General features: G+C 41.8%; 1 protein-coding gene across 1 annotated transcript in view; it reads right to left on the bottom strand.

Moving 5' to 3' along the window:
- Positions 1 to 779: 779 nt before the first annotated feature.
- CHRDL1 (chordin like 1) overlaps positions 780 to 17,266 on the bottom strand; it is a 41,113-nt gene continuing 24,626 nt past the window's right edge. Inside the window, exons 5-12 of the mRNA XM_035323705.1 lie at positions 15,202 to 15,347; positions 14,131 to 14,224; positions 10,602 to 10,669; positions 9,116 to 9,290; positions 5,649 to 5,843; positions 3,738 to 3,905; positions 2,519 to 2,608; positions 780 to 1,296 (exon numbers count right to left, since the gene is read on the bottom strand). Of these exons, the coding sequence (XP_035179596.1) occupies positions 1,166 to 1,296; positions 2,519 to 2,608; positions 3,738 to 3,905; positions 5,649 to 5,843; positions 9,116 to 9,290; positions 10,602 to 10,669; positions 14,131 to 14,224; positions 15,202 to 15,347 (1,067 nt within the window). The 3' untranslated portion in view covers positions 780 to 1,165. The remainder of the gene's footprint in view (positions 1,297 to 2,518; positions 2,609 to 3,737; positions 3,906 to 5,648; positions 5,844 to 9,115; positions 9,291 to 10,601; positions 10,670 to 14,130; positions 14,225 to 15,201; positions 15,348 to 17,266) is intronic.

Below are 17,266 nucleotides of genomic sequence, written 5' to 3'. Positions count from 1 at the left end.
GTGACCTGCGTTCAGAGAAAAGTTTTTAAAGTAATGATCTTATACTTCTTTTCTTTCTGGAGATGGGAGCCATCTTTCTTAAACACACTGTAGACATGCTACACTAAATTTAACAGAGTATCTCAAATTTCTTTTTCACCAGTATAACAGTTTTCACAGATCTCCTGTGTTCTAGAGGCTTGCTGTAGCTGTTTGCTGTTTGTCACAGGAGAGGTCTGTCCTTGAAGCCTGAGAACTGAGAGGCCACCATCAGAAAAATGCAGATTAGTTTTGTAACAAATCATAACAAATAAATTAAGCACTGTTGCAACTCTAAGGAGTTATTAATTGGGAGGTTTAACCCTCCAGGAGTTTTGAAAGTGCTGCAAGTACTTCACCACCTTCTCTCACACCACTTCAGACGCAGTTTATCGGCCAAGACTGTGCATTAATAGGGCCCAGAAGAATGAAGTTATTAGGGCTGTGATAGGGAGCTAATACTTACATTTTTGAGAGAAGTGGGTGGTGGACACAGTGAAAACCACTTAAAAGCGAACATTTGCTCAAGTTGCTACAAAAATATAGTGATTGTCACTAACACCTGCTGTTCAGTTTATGGACTCAGTTTGCTCAACTACAAGACATCATCCCAAAGGCAGGCTGCTTAGGAGTTTGTTAGTTTAAATCTGTTTTATATGTCTCCAACACAAGTATTTTATCACTTGTATTTTTCTTCCACAACTAAAAAAGATCCGTGAGTCATTTCAACACCAGAAATGGGATAAACTCGGCACAGGAAATAATGCTCTCCATAGCTCCTGCACATTTATTAGGTGTCCTTCTTTTCGTTAATTTGAATAACTTGCCAAATAATAATAATAAAAATGTTCTGTTTTCTTTTTTTAACTTGTAAAGAAATGCACCTCTGGGAAAGTACAGTCTCTCTTTCTCCTTCTTCCACCAGTAATACAGAGCCTCCTAGTCTTTTGGAGGAGATATTTGAATTGGTTGACACAGACCACTACACATAAAGCAGCAAATTTGCTGTGCATGATGTGAATAATTACTGCATTATAGTTTTGGTTTTTAGGGCAACTGTTGACTTAAGCAAAATAAGCCTGCAGTCCAGCTGCAGATCCAAGTTTTCATAAGTTTTCTTGTGTTTCTCCCTCCAGTGCTGTCTCCCTTAACAGTGACCCTTTTCAGACTTCTCAAGGTACAAAACCTTTACCAAATCCTCGAGCTCAGTCCTGCACACTCTGCTTTCACACATTTGGCTGATCTGAGCTTCTCCCTCGCTAAATATTTTCCACTGGCCTGAAAACAAAAATACAAAGGAGAAAGATACTGACTTAGAAAGGGCATAGGGAACTTTGGAGTCACTTACAAGCACTCTCCAGACAAACTGATTCACAGTGGTCAAAGAGAGGATGTCCAATCCTCCCACGGAAAATATTTGAAGTATCTTACAATCATGTAACATATTCCATGCAAAATAACTTTGTTACAAATAATAAACAAGGACTTGAATATTATCCCATTCTTTAACCAACTAGTACTATAAATTGACCCTGTTTATTTCATCCAGTTATGAAAACAGATCCTCTGCTTTATGACAGAGTGATGTGAGAATTTAAATCTGATGGTAAACCCAAGTATTTAAAAGTCAGGAAACAAGTCAAAGTTTTTCATGCAATATGAACCCTGCCTATCTGTGTATAATACAAACTGTATTTGTTGGATATTAGTATTTCTGTATGGCTTTGATAATTTTAATAGAAATGCCTGATGTCTTGGTAACTAGAATATGATAGTACAGATAACGACAAGTGTAGAGAAGGCTGAAAGGAAAAAATTAGGAAACCTTCTAGATGAAAAGGTGCCTACTTCTACCTAACACTGTATTACCAAGAAGCAAGTATTCCTGGATAAAATACTTCCTTGCCTAATTGGACCTCAGAAAAACTGGCAACTTTTAGTGCAAAAGAACTGGGAACTATAAATGTCTATACCTCAATTAAACTGTCACATTGAATGTCATATCCCAAGCTGGGTGAAATGCAAAAAAGAAATTGAATCAAGAGTGATAAATAAATTGCATATCTTTTCAAAATACAAATTTTAATAGTAAATATATAACTAAGAACATAGGAAAGGCTCCTTTCAAATATAACAAATATATATGTGTATATATTTATACGTATATATATACGTATATATATAGTCTTAAATAAAGTCCAGTTGTGCTGTTTTACTGACATCAGCCACATTTCAGACTTATAGCAGTACGAGCAGAAAACAGACAATCTTATATTTTCTCAGACTGATAGGAGACTAACACAGCCTGGACATGAGTTTTTGTTACATGCATTTGTGTTTTAAATTGCCGTATTTTGACTATTTAATTTTACACATATTGATGCCATGTATTGGAGGAAAATGAGTACATCTGCTTGACTGTGTGGAGTAAAATGGCATGTTTTTCAAGGCTGTAATTAGATGGACAATGGAAATCTGACGAGGTCAGAATTTTACTTACTAGGGGTTGTCCTTGTTATCTGCTTGAAGTAGGGAAGTTCTTCAAATTCCCTCTTGGACACCTTCTCAATGTAGAAGTGGCGCAGAATCCCTTCAGCAAAGAAACGAGAAGTGTGTGTTACTGGAAATGTGCCTGTTGTTCTAAGCCTGGGTTGCTGCCCAGCCTTTATGTAGAATGATTGCTGTGTTGAGCCACATTGTGAAATAATCCTTACTGATAATGTGGATTCAGCCCCTTTTTGACTCTGTTTGCTACCCCAGTGTTTATCTTCTGTGGATTTATGATTGCAGAGAGTTTCTGAGGGGTGTGAGAATTAGCCGATTCTTTTCCAACATAGCTGAAACCTTCCTTAGTGTGAGTAAATGTAAGATTGCAACAGAAGCCAAAATCCCAGTGTCTTGGATAAAAACAGTATCATTTTGTTGTCAGATACCATTTTGCCTGTCATGAGTTAGCAGACAACATCACTGTCAAGCCATCACAAGGCTTTGTGGCTTCCTGAACACACAGAGTAATTATTAACCATCAGCCCCCCTGGGACTTCTTTTCTGCTCACAGCTGGGGTTTGGCTTTGTGCTTTAAAGTGCATTCTGGAGATGTATCATCTCCATGGTAAGGCATGCACTGTGTGAGGGTTTCCTATGAGGATCACGTGCTTTTTGCTTAAATTGGATAAAGTAGACAGGATTTTGAGGGAGCTGGGGGTAATAATTTAACGACACCAGCTGTTCAGGATATGCAGAAACGCATGGGCTTCTGAAAACTTTTCAATTTTCTTCTGACTTCACAAATGGATCTACTAAAATATACTGCTTCCATCCTTAACACATTTCTTGCCAATAGTCTAGAGCATCATGGATGTCGGTACATATTGGTAAGGCTGATAGGGCAGACAGTGATTTCAGTGGCAAGCTTTTGGGTCCATCCAAATAAGAACCTCCAAACACTTGCTTCAAACCCTGCTGTCCATTCCTCTGCAATAAATTACCAGGGGTATTACTGACAGCTGATTCGGTTTTGTGCCCAGGAGTTTGTAGAAGTAGAGCTTTGGGTGTTATTAATGGTGTTTGTTCAGCAAAACGTGTGTTTGACATGGCCATAGTAGTGATATCCTAAATAGCTAGAAGAACAGCAGTCACAAGATGCTTGGATTTTATATCGCTCTGGGATTTTAATGGAAGATGATACACTTTTTAAAGAAAGAACCCACTCAACTCACCTTTTCTAATTGTCCACACATGTATTTCTATTTGGGGTGGCTTTTCAGTCTCTACTGCAATTTTTCTGATGGTTTCTCCTTCCTCTGTGAGAACGGATTCATAGACGGGAAATGTCTCTTTCCCACAGAAGTAATCTTTGTTGTCAAAGCTTTGACTTGGCACTTCTTCTGTTTAAAAAAAGCCCAAAACACATTCTACAGCTGTAATCAAGTCTTCCAGAACTTACTTGGCACCAACAGCCAAGCAGGTTTAGTTTAAAATTAGCATTTTCATAGAACCATAGAATATCCCAAGTTGGAAGAGACCCACAAGGATTACTGGGTCCAGCTCATATGTTCACTTGTATGGTCTTTCAAATACATCTCCAGCTAAGCCCTAGACATTTAATAATCTTCTGTTCTGCTAGGTTCTGATTGCCTGTCTGTGGTGGCGAGACAGTATTTGTATTTCTAATCCAGTTTTGTAACAAAATATGCTGTACGGGTCTGTGAGACTCCTCATGATCTTTGAACTTGTTGTCCATTTTTCAATAACAGTAGAAGTCTCAGAGATAATTAAATAACAGTGAAAATCAGTGGTTAGAGAGAATTCAGAGACCCAAATTATTGCTTTGTTGAGGAAGAGGGCAGGGAGAACCTGCACATTTTGCTCAGCAGCAGCCAGCTGACTGGTCAGCGCACTGGGATGTGGCCAGCCAGCAGATCAGTGTAAGCGTGGTTAGACACAGCACGCGTTATCTCATGACCACCTGGGAAAGTCATAGGGCACATAAGTGGAAATTGTCATTATTCTAATGGCAATTGAAAGTTGGACAAGAACGCGAGAGAGACGATGCAACTCAGAAGACAGAACACAAGACATTCAGCTTTCTTAACAACTGGTGCACAGAATCTCCAAAAGACGGTAACTTTCAATTTGCTCTTACGTTTTCCATTGAAGCCTGTTAGCCAGTTTTGCTGACTTCTCATCGCAGATGAGTTAAAAGCTGTGGATCTCAGATCCACAAGTACCCAAAAGAGCCTAAATACACATCTCCTTCCAACCTACTGCCACTGCATTGAGTTTTTTCCCAGTTAGCAGGGCTAGCAAGAGAGAAAGTGCAATGTGTGTTCTATGGAGGATTTCCATATGCAACTGAACAACTCATTTCCTTAGAGCACTTCCACCCAATGCATCACCAACTAAGCACAGAAATGGGCCATACAGATTAGAAAAGAAGTTCAAAGGCACAGAAGGGAATTGGACGCTCCTTTACTCTTTTTATCATATGCAACACACCTGATCATTTGGCAGACCACCAGCAGATTCATCCTATTAACAGATTTTTCACTAGTTGTAGGCATGTCAACATAAGTTTAATCATTAGTGCAGCACAGAAACTTAATGCTAAATTTATGATGCGTTAGTTTTTATTTTAAGGATTAAATTATATAATTGACACCAATCATTTTGTAGTCAGAAGGTTTGAATCCTTCTGGTACATTTTGAAAAGGAGAAACGATATTAGGTCCATGCAGATTTCACAAGCTAGAAAATGTTTCAAATGTTCTGAGAATACTGCAGTGGGGGAAGGATGGGAGAGTCTTTTGACAGTAATGAACTGTCTGTGTATGTTTGTGTAATTTTCTCTTTGGAAATGAGTGTTAGGAAGTCATACCAACAGTAGAGAAAAAGGCAGTGACTGATGAGAACGTATGTGGCCCACGAGCAATCCCCCCCATTTGAGGAACAGCAGCTAACAGGAGGGCTGGCCAGGCAGCTCTGCCTGTCCCACTGTGATACCTGCACACAGGTTACAACAGTGGGTACTACTATTGCAGTTTTCATCAGGTCTTGTGACCAGAAGGCTTGAGCCAAGCCCCTCAACATGCACAGAAAAAAGGTGGTCTGTGATCAACTCTTTGTTTTACCTGGACAGACTTTACAGCATTTTCCTTCTACTTTCTGAGGGTATTTGCAGGGATATTGTTCTGGACAATGAATTTTCTTACATTCTTGTTTGGTGATGTTGCAGGTGCACAACACACACTCCACGATTCCAAAGGCCCGGAGATTAGGGTGCCAGGATTCACCATGGGAGTATGTTTTGCCATTTGAAACACAAACTACAAAAGAAGAGAAAAGGAAGAAGAAGTACAACTGGAAAAGGTATGCTCACTGGCTACTCCTCCATAAATGTTCATTTAATTCATGCATGTTTGTTTAAAGCAGTGTCTCCATCATTTGTTAGTGTCTCTGGCTCACTTCACCGCTTGTTAACTTCAGTCAGAGTTTTGCCACTTCAAATGAGTCTGAGCCTGTGATCGCTCATTTCTGAACAGATTTGCCTTGGTCCAAATCTGCTGATGCCAGTGTCCGTCACTATTTTGAGAAGGACATTGAAGGTGGCTGAGTCAAGTATTTGACTAGCTCCTCTCCACTGCACACATTTCAGCTGTGCATCATTAAGCAGCTTAAAAAACGAATTAGTTCTTCCCCCTCCTGTTCTTAGTCCACGCACAGGACACAGCCGGCTAAATTGGCTCTGGCTTCTAGAATTGAATCTGCAGCTGGCAAAATCATGACATTTGCCACTGAGTCATCTGCACAACTTCTCTTAGCATTACCTGAACGTGGCTTTTGCAGGGAGAGCCATGATATCAACAGGGTGGATTAGTGCCACCTGGACCTTATTTCACTTTCATGTGGGACTTCCTGCTACGGAACACAGAGCAAGAGCAAAGGAATGTTGCAAAATGAAGTTTGAAGTCCTTTGTGGAGATGTGTATGTCTATGGGTATATAGGGACATTTGGCTTTGGGAATCACAAGAAAACATTAACTTGAAAGGATGCACATGGGACTGAAATTTCGTTCAAATAGCATCTAAGCATCTCAGAATATTTTTTCATCAGTGCCTCTGGGAGACAGAGAAGTACTGCTTGCAAAGAGAGAGTGGAAAAATCCATACCTGGTGGAAGCCAGTTTGGGTCACCCTGCAGTTAATGGGAATTATATCACTTTACACCATGTCTGCATTTGTCCTATAAACCTTACTCCTTTCTTTTTAAATATTTTATAAACACAAAGAAAAATGCAAACTAATCCTAACAAGGTGAAAGAAAGAGCACTGCCAGATTTCTAAAAGCAACTAAAGTGAAGCTGGGCTATGTTGTAAATATTTCCAATTCTTCTAATATGCCATCATTTTTATTAATGCTTTTATTTGTAAAATATGTTCCTATTTTGCCTGTAACTTTCAAAAGCAATTTAATTTTTATCTGTAATCTGAAATTTACATCTAACTGGTAACAGATGTGACCAACTGGCTTATACTTTACTGAGTTACTGAGATTTATGGTGAGTGTTCTTTGTAATGTATTGTCTTTCATGGGGTTATGCTATCATTTGGTTTATAATTTGCTACTTTTTAACTCTTTCTTAAGACATGGTTTTATTTTAGAGGTGGAAAACAGTTTTTATTCTCACATAAAAGCAAATAATGTATTGTCTGTATACTGAGAACATGAGAAAAAACTATAAATGAGATAAAACTGGTAGGTACTCAGCAGGCTCCTTACATGCTTAAATACTGTATTATTAGTCATATCTATGCGTATATAGATTGCTTCCCCAGCAAGAGTTCTCCAGATCCTTTATGGACATAAATATTTCCTGACAGGAGAAGAGATACTACTTGACAGAGTGTAGATACATTCTCTCTGTGTCAAGGATTTATTCAGCACAGAGCAGTTAAATGAGTACACTGAGGTAGCAGATGAAGCCTCCAGTGCAAGCCCAAATACGACACATAACTTCTGGTTCCCAGGTGCCCTGGTTTTAGTGCTCTTCATGCTCAGAATTATAAACCCGTACCCATGCTATTGCACATTATTTTCATTTCAGGATAATTGCTACGTGTTTATTCTTTAGCTTGTCGAAACGTGTCTCAAGGGGCATATGCATTAATTAATAAAATACTTGTTAACTGCATAAGAACAAAAGAAAATACATGGTCAGCATTCCGGTTTCCATCGTGGGGGTCACTCAGACACTCTCTAGGCAGCGAATGTCTGAAGTTGTGGCAGTTACTCGACTGCATCCAGAAATATGCTACTCGTCTGTACGCTTTTTATTTGCTGAAACAAATCGGTTAGAAACCTCTTTGATGATGTCTTCATGTGTGAATTACATGTCAGAGATATTGCACTGTGTGGAGATTCCTGCTCCTAGATTCAGCATAAAACACTGGCATGATCCGAATGTTTTTTCATGGTTGTTCAGGTGGATAATAAAGATCCTATGGCCAACATTCCTTCTGTTAGTTAATACCTTAAAAGATTAGTTGGCCCTAATACAAGGGCTCTTAACTCTTTGTGGGTAGTTTATGAGTACCTACTGACTGGTATTTGTGGATAGCTGCTTTTCTGAACAAGTACTTTTCCAGCTATTTCTTTTATGGCTTCTTAGGCCTGTCCCTGCAGACCTCTAGTGACTTAGGTACCCCCCTGTAGGAAATGAGCATCCTACCCTTTGTACTGTACAGCACCTGCTGTCCCAGAAAGGGAGAATTGATAGTTTACCTCTATTTTTGTCTGTTCTGTAATGCAGCAGGAATCCATCATGTTTGTATAACGTTTGGCAGATGGGCAGTCCTGCTGTCCCTGTAATGTCTCACAGTATCAGAAGGCACTAAGGGACTCATTACTCTGGTTGACTTTGCCTGGTTACAGCTCAGGCATCCAGTCTAGGCTAATTGTTTACTTTGCATCTGCTGTTAGACACAGGGGAGAAGTGCCCCCTGCATCTCATACAACTACCTTACGGTGGGGGGAGTCGTGATATTTTCCTTCTTGAGAATAATTTGCTAAGCCTTGGAGGCAGAAAATTCCCTGATACTATGGCAAAGGTTTATGGTCTGAGATTTGTGGGGTAGTTAAAACATGTGCTTTTTACAGCTAGTAAAATTACAAGATAGGAGAGTGTAAAGAAAATAACCACTGTCCATTCCCTACTGGACAAGGCACTGTGTGAACCACCTAGCAAATCTAAGGGCATCGTCGTGTCCTTTCTGGCTATAAGAGCTCGCTTGGCTGGTCACAGCAGCACGCGTTCTCACAGCTATGTAGCATGATCCCACAAAGTGATTCAGAGAGCAGCATAACAGTGTGGTGCCTGCGCAGAGTGAAATGCACTGTAGTATGTGCAGGCACAACTGACCTCAGTCAAGAGCTAATTTCGTATCTTATTAGTTTGGTGCTTTTGCCTTTCTGATCTGCATTGAACCTCTTAATACCAGTGCGAATTTCCAAGATTCTGCTGTATATTTGGAGGATTCTGTCTGAGCTGTAGGTAGGTGCCTGACCCAGGGTAATACCATAAGAAGTACTCATCTTTACCTCGTCCGTGCTTGTGCTTGTTGTTGATGACAATTTGTACGATTGTTCCGGATGCTTGCTGGGGATCTGTCAGGACTCCGCGGTTACTCCTGGCACTGGGAAATCGTGGAACATTGACCACCTGCCTGGCAGAGCTGGGCGACAGGTCGTAGTGGGAGCGGTGGTACGAGTGTCTCTGTTGGGAGACACAAAGGGGCAGGAAAGTAAATGTCTTGCGCCAATGAGCGTGGTGAAAGAAGCCGTACCAGAAGCTTATTGCAGGCACTGGTTGTTGCCACTACCACCATCAAACAAGCCTTGAAAGTACTGAGTGGCACCATACAAATAAAGGCCATGCAGGTTTTGCAGCTAGTTAACATGGCAATGAAGTGACCTACACGTACACAGCTGGAACTCATCTCACCGTGCCCTATATTCGGTCTAGGTGTCTGCATCTAAGTTGATCATCTGAAGTCCCTGACCTAGTCAGTGGACAGGGAAGCACTTTTAGAACGTGATTCATCTGACCTGTTCTGGATCTCTACATCATGAGGAGATGAATCACATGGCAGAAGAGCCTATTTCACTCTGTTTATTAGAGGTGGTGTTCAGGGCTAGACATATTCGTTACTTATGTCTGCTTCAAGATTAGATAAGAATAGGTGAGCCTGTCTAGTCTTCCTCATCAGAACTGCTTTCTCCTCGGGCTGCAGTGGCAGAGCACACGTGCACAATGACCATCCAGTGGCAGAGCACACGTGCACAATGACCGTCCAGTTCCTTGTTTGCTTGCAGCTGCTCTGAACTCTCCTGCAGGGCCAGGGCTGGCCAACTGCACACAGACTGAGCAGAACCTTGCTGGAATCTGTGGCACAGACAGGGAAATCTCATTGGATTTGCAGAGGGAAGTAGTCTGTGCAGTATGCTTTCTAGAGCAAAAACAGTGGTTGTTTTCAGAGAATTATTTTCCAAAATACCCATGGGCACAAAGGAATAGTGTGTGTTACAGCAGTTATTTTATGAGGCATGATTCTTCTCACTAATCCAAAGACCTGTTGGGTCATGTATTTGGATAGCGTGCCTAATGCTTAAAAGCTCTTAATGTTCTCTCCAAGTGCTGTTATAAAAAGCCTCTCTTGAGGAGTATGTTGTTAGTGGTTACTCTTAATCCCAGGGGCAGTGAAGCCCCTAACGTAAATATACATACGTACATATGTCAACAGGGAAATTAAGAGTTTGTAATTATGATTTTAAAGTGTTGCATGCATAGCAAACAAAACACTTTGGAATTTTATTCTTGTAGAGCATATACAATGAAGACCAAATCCAGAGCCCCCAGGAGCTCATTCAGAGCTACTCATGCATTCAGGTTGAGTTTATTAAGGAGTTTGCTGCAGTAGATATTCCTGTACCTCGCCAGACCTGTTAATATCCTTTTCTCATTTTTCCTTGATACATTGGCATGTACAGCAAGACAAGGTGTCTTTAAATTGTAGGTCACACTTACAGCTTCCCTGTTGGCTGGCTGCCGGAAGATGTCCCCGTCGGCATGTTCCCAGGATAACTCCCCATCTCCTGGGCAAGAAGCATAGTATCAGTTAGGGGAGTAATTGTGCAATGCTCGGGGATGTACCTAGGGGAAAGTCTCACCCAGCTTTACAGCTACATTTAAGGTGGAGGTTGCGTTAGTGTGTAGAAGTGTCAGTCTGTAGTCTGACCTTCTTGTCACTAGGAGCAAAAGGAAGATGACTTCCCAAATATCTAGCAGGCTCAGGATGAGGATTTACTACCAGATTTATGTGGCTATGGGCTAGATGCTATGGGCTGGATGATTTCCACTACCCACCAGGGTGGGTACTCGAGACAAGGAGACATAGCTTAGCTCTCAGAAAGGCTAAATCGTGTGACCTTCCATCTGCTGTGTGCATAAGCACAGCTACTGTTGGTCAGTTGATAGTAACTTACCTGAGAACTGAAGCCTGACTTACATTTTTGTAGTCCCCCCTGAAGTGTAGTCATTAATTAACATTTTAACATTGTATTATATAGATCAGGAAATTGTACGCCATACTTTGTCCTGCAAATTTTCTACCCCTCTGTCTTTTTGCATGTTTTTTTTTTTTTTTTTTTTTTCCTTCTTATTTATGCTTCACTTAATAAAACATGTTAAGTCACATGGAAGCCAGTGAATAACACTGCAATAAGTTATGGCAGAGTGTGAGATGTCCAGCACTGTTACTTTTGAATCAGGCCAATAAATGTAGTACAGAATAAGGCTCATAACACCAATGACACTCGTAACAAAGCACGGGCATTCTGACTTGTCTTTTAGAACAGAGAGGGTTTTGCTAGAGCACTTGCAATTTGTACATGTAAGGTAGAAGTAACAAATGCTCTTGCGAATCAGTGTGAGGGGCTCGCACAGCCAGGCTCTGGCTCCTCACAGCCCAACGTGATTCATGGAAAGGAAAGTTGGAAAGAAGAAGAAACTCTCAGTTTCTATTCAGGAGTAGCGTCCAGCTGTTTTCTGGGTAAAGACAAGCTTCATAAATACCTACATAACTGAGCGTGAGCCACAGTGAAATTTGCAGCAGGGAAACATCAGTTCAGGCTGGGGAGAGAATGTGGCTTTAAGAAGTTGTTAAAGACATAGTTAGAGGTGTTCCTTGGTAGGACGAGCCGTGGAACTTGAACTGATATCTGATTCTTGGAAAACTTGTACAACAGGAGAAATCATTTAGTGTGGAGCTGGCCTTGGAATTTATCCCAGCCTTGGAATTCAGATATAGGTCCAGATAAAATTGTTTTGCTAGTGGCTCCAAGCCTAGCTCTGGATGTGCCAAGCAATTAGGCTGGAGCGCAGTGCAGTACCACCACAGCACGAGCCTGCTGCTTTACATGGATGGCCCACGGCAGGGCCAGGCACAGCCACACGCTTGGGTCCTTGCCCCAGGACAGCCGCTGCAGCAGGAGAAGCGTGTGATACCACCTGCGGAGAGCCTGGTGCTGATGCAGGTGTGTCTCCGGTTCTGGGCTTAGCTGGATTTCACTCAGTCAGATCCACCACGGATCCACTACCTTCTGGCATATTATGTGTTGTCATTTTATCCTCGATGCATTTTGAGAACTTTAACTTAAGAGGAAATTGAATCCTGACATAAATCAGCATCTGAACCACAGTGCTTGAAGCCTTCTCTAGTCAGTAGTAGAGCAACGAACAGGAAAATCAGCAAATTTGAATATACTGTGTTAGTGTTTTTGGCCAGGCAGGGAACAAAAATTGATTTGCTTTCCTCCTCATGAGCTGTGCTGAGATCTTGATGGAAATGTTTTGTTTAGGTTTGCATTTTGTAAGAGTCACAGGGGGGAGATAAAACAGCTTAGCCCATATTGCAAAGGACAAGGTTGATTATGAGGAAAATGACAATTTTAACATTTTAATGAGACAGTGGAATACTCAAAAAGCTCTGCATAAATGGAGACACTGAATCTCCTTTACTGCATAATCCAATTTAATCTCACCTCTTATATGGAAATTCTAAAGAGCTTTTGCCTTACTAGTGGCTCTCGGGCTGCAGTGACTGATTCTGCAGCATAAGGCTGGAGCACACCTAGGTCTGATACTTTGTACTTTGAAAGGCAGTTTGATTTCTGTAGCCGGAAGAAGTTGGTTTCAAATCCAGATCCAATAATTATCAGGGAACAGACACCAGGAATCACACAAATAGCAAGGATTTGCTTTAATTGAACTGTCAATGTAATAAATGTAAACCAGTATATCACTAGGTTTCACCCTGAGAAATTAGGACCATGACCTTGCCTGCTTGAGGTCAGAAAGTTTCCTAAGCAGTTTATCCAGCAAAATGTTTCAGGATTTGTAAAGGTGCCTTGCAGTAACGCAGCAGAGAACGAGCAATAATTTTCAGGCAAAGGAGTACTGCACAGAAATCCTCACCCTTGCTCTGACTGAGAGGATGGATTTCTGCAGCTCACAGCATTGCCCTGCCGAGAGATTATGTCAGTTCCTGCATGGTGCCGCATTTAAGCTAATTACCACTGCAACTTTGTAGGTTAACTAGCTTAGACAGCTTGCTGCACCGACATGAGTACACAGCTTCTGTTTGAGAGCTTGCTCCTTCAAGGCCTACTGGAGCCTCTGTGCTTCAGACTGCGGGGACTGTGGGACTGTGTTAGTCTGTGTTTCTCAACAGGCAGAACTATACAACTGACAATCCAACGCTCCTTATTTCACCATGCAATAGTCCCAAGTGCAAGCAAACAGAATTTCAGAAGGACAGAGGTGCAAGCAGGAGAGGTTTTCAAAGCAGCCTGGCATCGCTGCTACCAATAGAGTGGCCCTTCTGAAAACTTCAGGCACCCTTAGGTGCCTACCTGCATCTCTGAGAGCTGGCCAGAGGTGCTTAGATACCCGAAAAGTGCTGATTCCAATGCCAATAGTGAGATAAAATACATTTACAGATATTTAGACAGGCTTTTAGACAGACATTAAGGGTTAGACATGTGGGAAGGCTGGCAGTATGCTTCCTTGTAACCCAGTTCTCTGTGTGCATGTTCCAAAATGCAATTGCTAGTAAAATACCGATGTTAGCTGAATATAGATCGACATCTAATTTAAACTGGAGCAATTGGTCTTATCCTCTGAACTGAAATTCTTGTGTCTTGTATAACTCGAGCAGGTCTGGTAACTTGTGAGGTAGAAGCTCATCTTTTATTTCAAAGCTTTTCCACCCAAAGTAATGGCAGCTATTTCAGTTCATCATTTGAAGCCTCGATTTACCTCATTATGAGCATGCAGCTTTATCATCAGTGCATTCTCTCCCTGTTTCAGTTTAGGAAAACAAACTAGCAATGCTACCCTGCTGGAAGGTGAGGTTTCGTTTCCCAATATGCTTTGGGTTGTGAGTAAATGGGAAACTTGCGGTGTCCCGAACGACAGTGCTGGTGCACAGACAGGGCTCCGACAGGAAAGGAGTGCTTTCCGACCCGTGTCCTTCTGTGGGTGGACTAACACTTACCTCTGCAGACTGGACAGCAGGACTCCGGAACGGAAACTGGGAAAGAGCAAGTTAATTTGGGACAAGTCTTCAGCCCACAGTACACATTTCCTTCCTGCCGGTAAAACAAGGAGCATTTAGAAGGAGGCATCAGTTCATATGGTACTGTATACACATTTTTATGGACATATTTAAATCTAGTACGGGTGTTTACATAAATGCCACTGTAGTAGCCAAAAGCAGAATATGAGACCCATGAAGAGTCCGAATAGCATTTCTTAAATTTATTGTCACATAGAGGAAGATTCCTTTCTTTTTAAAAATGGGGAAAAGAAGCAAGTATAGGGAGGGAAAGAACTGCAGTGGTTGTAGGCTTAAAATCTATCTGACCTTGCTACTAAAGCCACCTGGTATAAATTCTTCCTGTTGCTCTCCTTTTGCTGTGTCTTACCACTGAGGTGGAGGAAGAACTGAGTAGTGACTCAAACCTGCAGTCACAAAGTTTGTTCAGTAGTTGGCGCCTCTTCAATTTGTAATTAATGTTGAATACAATGATAATTTGATCAGAGAAGGTCATGATACTAAAGAGCTGGTTGGATTGAGAGGGATGTTGTACTTCAGACAGGGACTGCTCCAATATGCTGGATCTGACTTGGTGACACCTAGAACAGCTCTGTGGCCCAGGGTCAGGCTACAGAGCTGCCCAGTCCCACTCTGTGAGGCTCTCAGCAGCTCAGTCCAAACGAATCCCGGTTCAGTTCCTGACTTAGTGCTCTATTTTCCAGTCAGGTTGAGGTGAAATGTTTTTATATGCCAAGTAGCAATATTTTACCTGCTGCCTGCCTGCTGTAAGCTTACTTACAGCAGATGCTTGACAGGGTAAGCTTTGTCCACTGTGTTTGAGTAAGAGGTAGCCTGGCATTCCCCATATGCCACGGGCTGGCTCAGAGTGCTTTTGTGAGTTTCAGCATTAACTCCCAATTCCCAGCCTCTGCTGTGTGCTACACGTTGTGTACGTTTCAGTGTCACGTCTGCTAGAAAGGCAAAATGAAGCATGGACAGAGCAAGGCTCTGACAAGTTACAGTACTTACGGAGCAGCTGCACTGGGCGCACTGGTTTGCTTGCCTGTTTTGGAAAAGCCCCTCTGCCACAAACATTTCTCCATGATGGTAGGTCGTGCCATTGTATTCACAGGATTTCCCAGTTATTTTGCTGCTTACTGAGAAAAGGGAGTCCTCTGGAAGCAATGGGAAAGGAACACTTCATGCAAATGTTCTCGACAATGAGCAATATCACAAATACAGGGATGGAAAAGCTTCCCTTCTCCCCCAGTTCTCTTTATTAAGGACAAGCTTTGTCATGCTGCAAAATATTTGTGATGTTCTCATGCTGCTATTTTGCTGAACTTTTGTAATTCACACTTCGAGCTGACTGTCCTGGTTAATCTTTGGATTTTGATTTGATCATCAATGCCAGCACTGATGGCCATCCCTCATGCTGCTGCTTTTTCTCTTGCCCTGTCTGCTATAGCACTGGCTGTTAGGATGGGTAGGTGCAGTTATGTGCCTGCTTGTTACATTTGCATGGCTTTTTCATGCTTTAATATAGAAGGCATTAGCACCTTTCTAGGATGGTTTCCCCCTTCTTAGGACTGGCATTATTTAATACTGATTTGTAGTGTTGTCGCAGACAGAAACCTTAGTTGCAGGTTAGCAGAGTACCAAAGGACGTGCTTAATGCTGCTTCCGTGCCGTGCACAGGCACAGCCCTTCTGGCCTACGGGAGGAGTGACACTGATGATGGAACTCTGTCAAGAGCAAACAAGCCCAAGAATAATGGCACTATGTGCATGTTTGTTCCCACCGGCCCTTGCACCTTGTTCTGTTGTTGTATTCAGAACGGGCAAAACTTTTCAAAGGCAGACTTCGAAAGGCACCCAAATGCTGATGGTTCTCTGATACGCGTTATAATGTCAGATGTGCAAATCAGTGCGTTCTGTTTGCACAACTGAAACCTCCTGTTTCAGCTCAAGATCACACAGAATTCTGCACCACGTCACTCCAACTTTCTTCTTAGACTTAAAGTGATCCACATCTTATGTTAGAATATTCCCTAGACTGTTTAACTCTTGAACACAAACTGTGCAAAGGGATTATACTTTACCTATGAAGTCGAAGTCACTTGATATGTATTGGGCAGCAAATCTGGCACTAATGTATTTATGTTTACATGAGTTTAGCATCTCAGCATGAGAAGAGGCATTTTGAACAAGAGCTCTAAGGAAGTAACAGTAGAATGTTTGTTCTCTGGAGCCAGAATCACTGCAGATTTCTAGGAATGCAGCTGAAATTTCATGCAGTGGGTTTGGGCTTTCATGTAAAAGAAACCTGACCCAAAAATTCAGATTTTGCTGCAGGCCCCTTCATTATCAATCAGATAAACCCAGGGAGATTTTTTTTAAGAAACTATGACACCACGGAACATGGTTGTTCTCAGCTGGTAGCTCAGTGAAAGAGCAGTTTTCTGGTGATACGCACTGGCATTAAACAGTGACATTTAGAGTTTTCCATAAAACCATACATTTTGTTATGTTGGCTTCATCAAATTGTAATGATCTTTTGAACTGTAAATATCAAATCTGACTGTGGAACATACACATATGGTATGTTTCAAATACTCCAGTATTTGAAAATCCAGTGGGTCAGCAAAAACCTTCTGCCAGAGAATGGCAGGAATCAGCCTTTTAGCGGACATTTAGGGTCCCATGCTTGGTATTTCATTTCTTTTCAGGAGACAGACGTGGTATTTGCACTTCCTCCTTTGAAGTGCACTCTGCACTTTCTATGTGGTTTGCTAGCAGTGCACATTCTGGAATAGCAACATGTATGTTCCAAATGAGGCCCATCCTTGGAAAGTCATCCTTGGAAAGCAAAAGATTCAAGTGACAAATTCAGCTACTGTCCCATCAGGCCCAAATATCGGAAAGCACAAATAACTCCCCCGAGTTATGTCACCATCAGTTCTTGGCCTTTCCAAGAGTGACCTCCTGGAAAGCAGAAAAAGGGATTACCAAACCCTTAGTTATGCCCCTGCACCTCAGGCAACTGGAAGAGCAGTAGAACTGGAAAGAAAATGAAAGGAGAAGTGAAAGGAGAT

This window comes from Oxyura jamaicensis, chromosome 4, assembly GCF_011077185.1.
Source record: "Oxyura jamaicensis isolate SHBP4307 breed ruddy duck chromosome 4, BPBGC_Ojam_1.0, whole genome shotgun sequence".
Lineage (NCBI taxonomy): Eukaryota > Metazoa > Chordata > Aves > Anseriformes > Anatidae > Oxyura > Oxyura jamaicensis.
The sequence above is the reverse complement of the archived record's forward strand: the minus strand, read 5'-3'. Positions and strand labels throughout refer to the sequence as shown.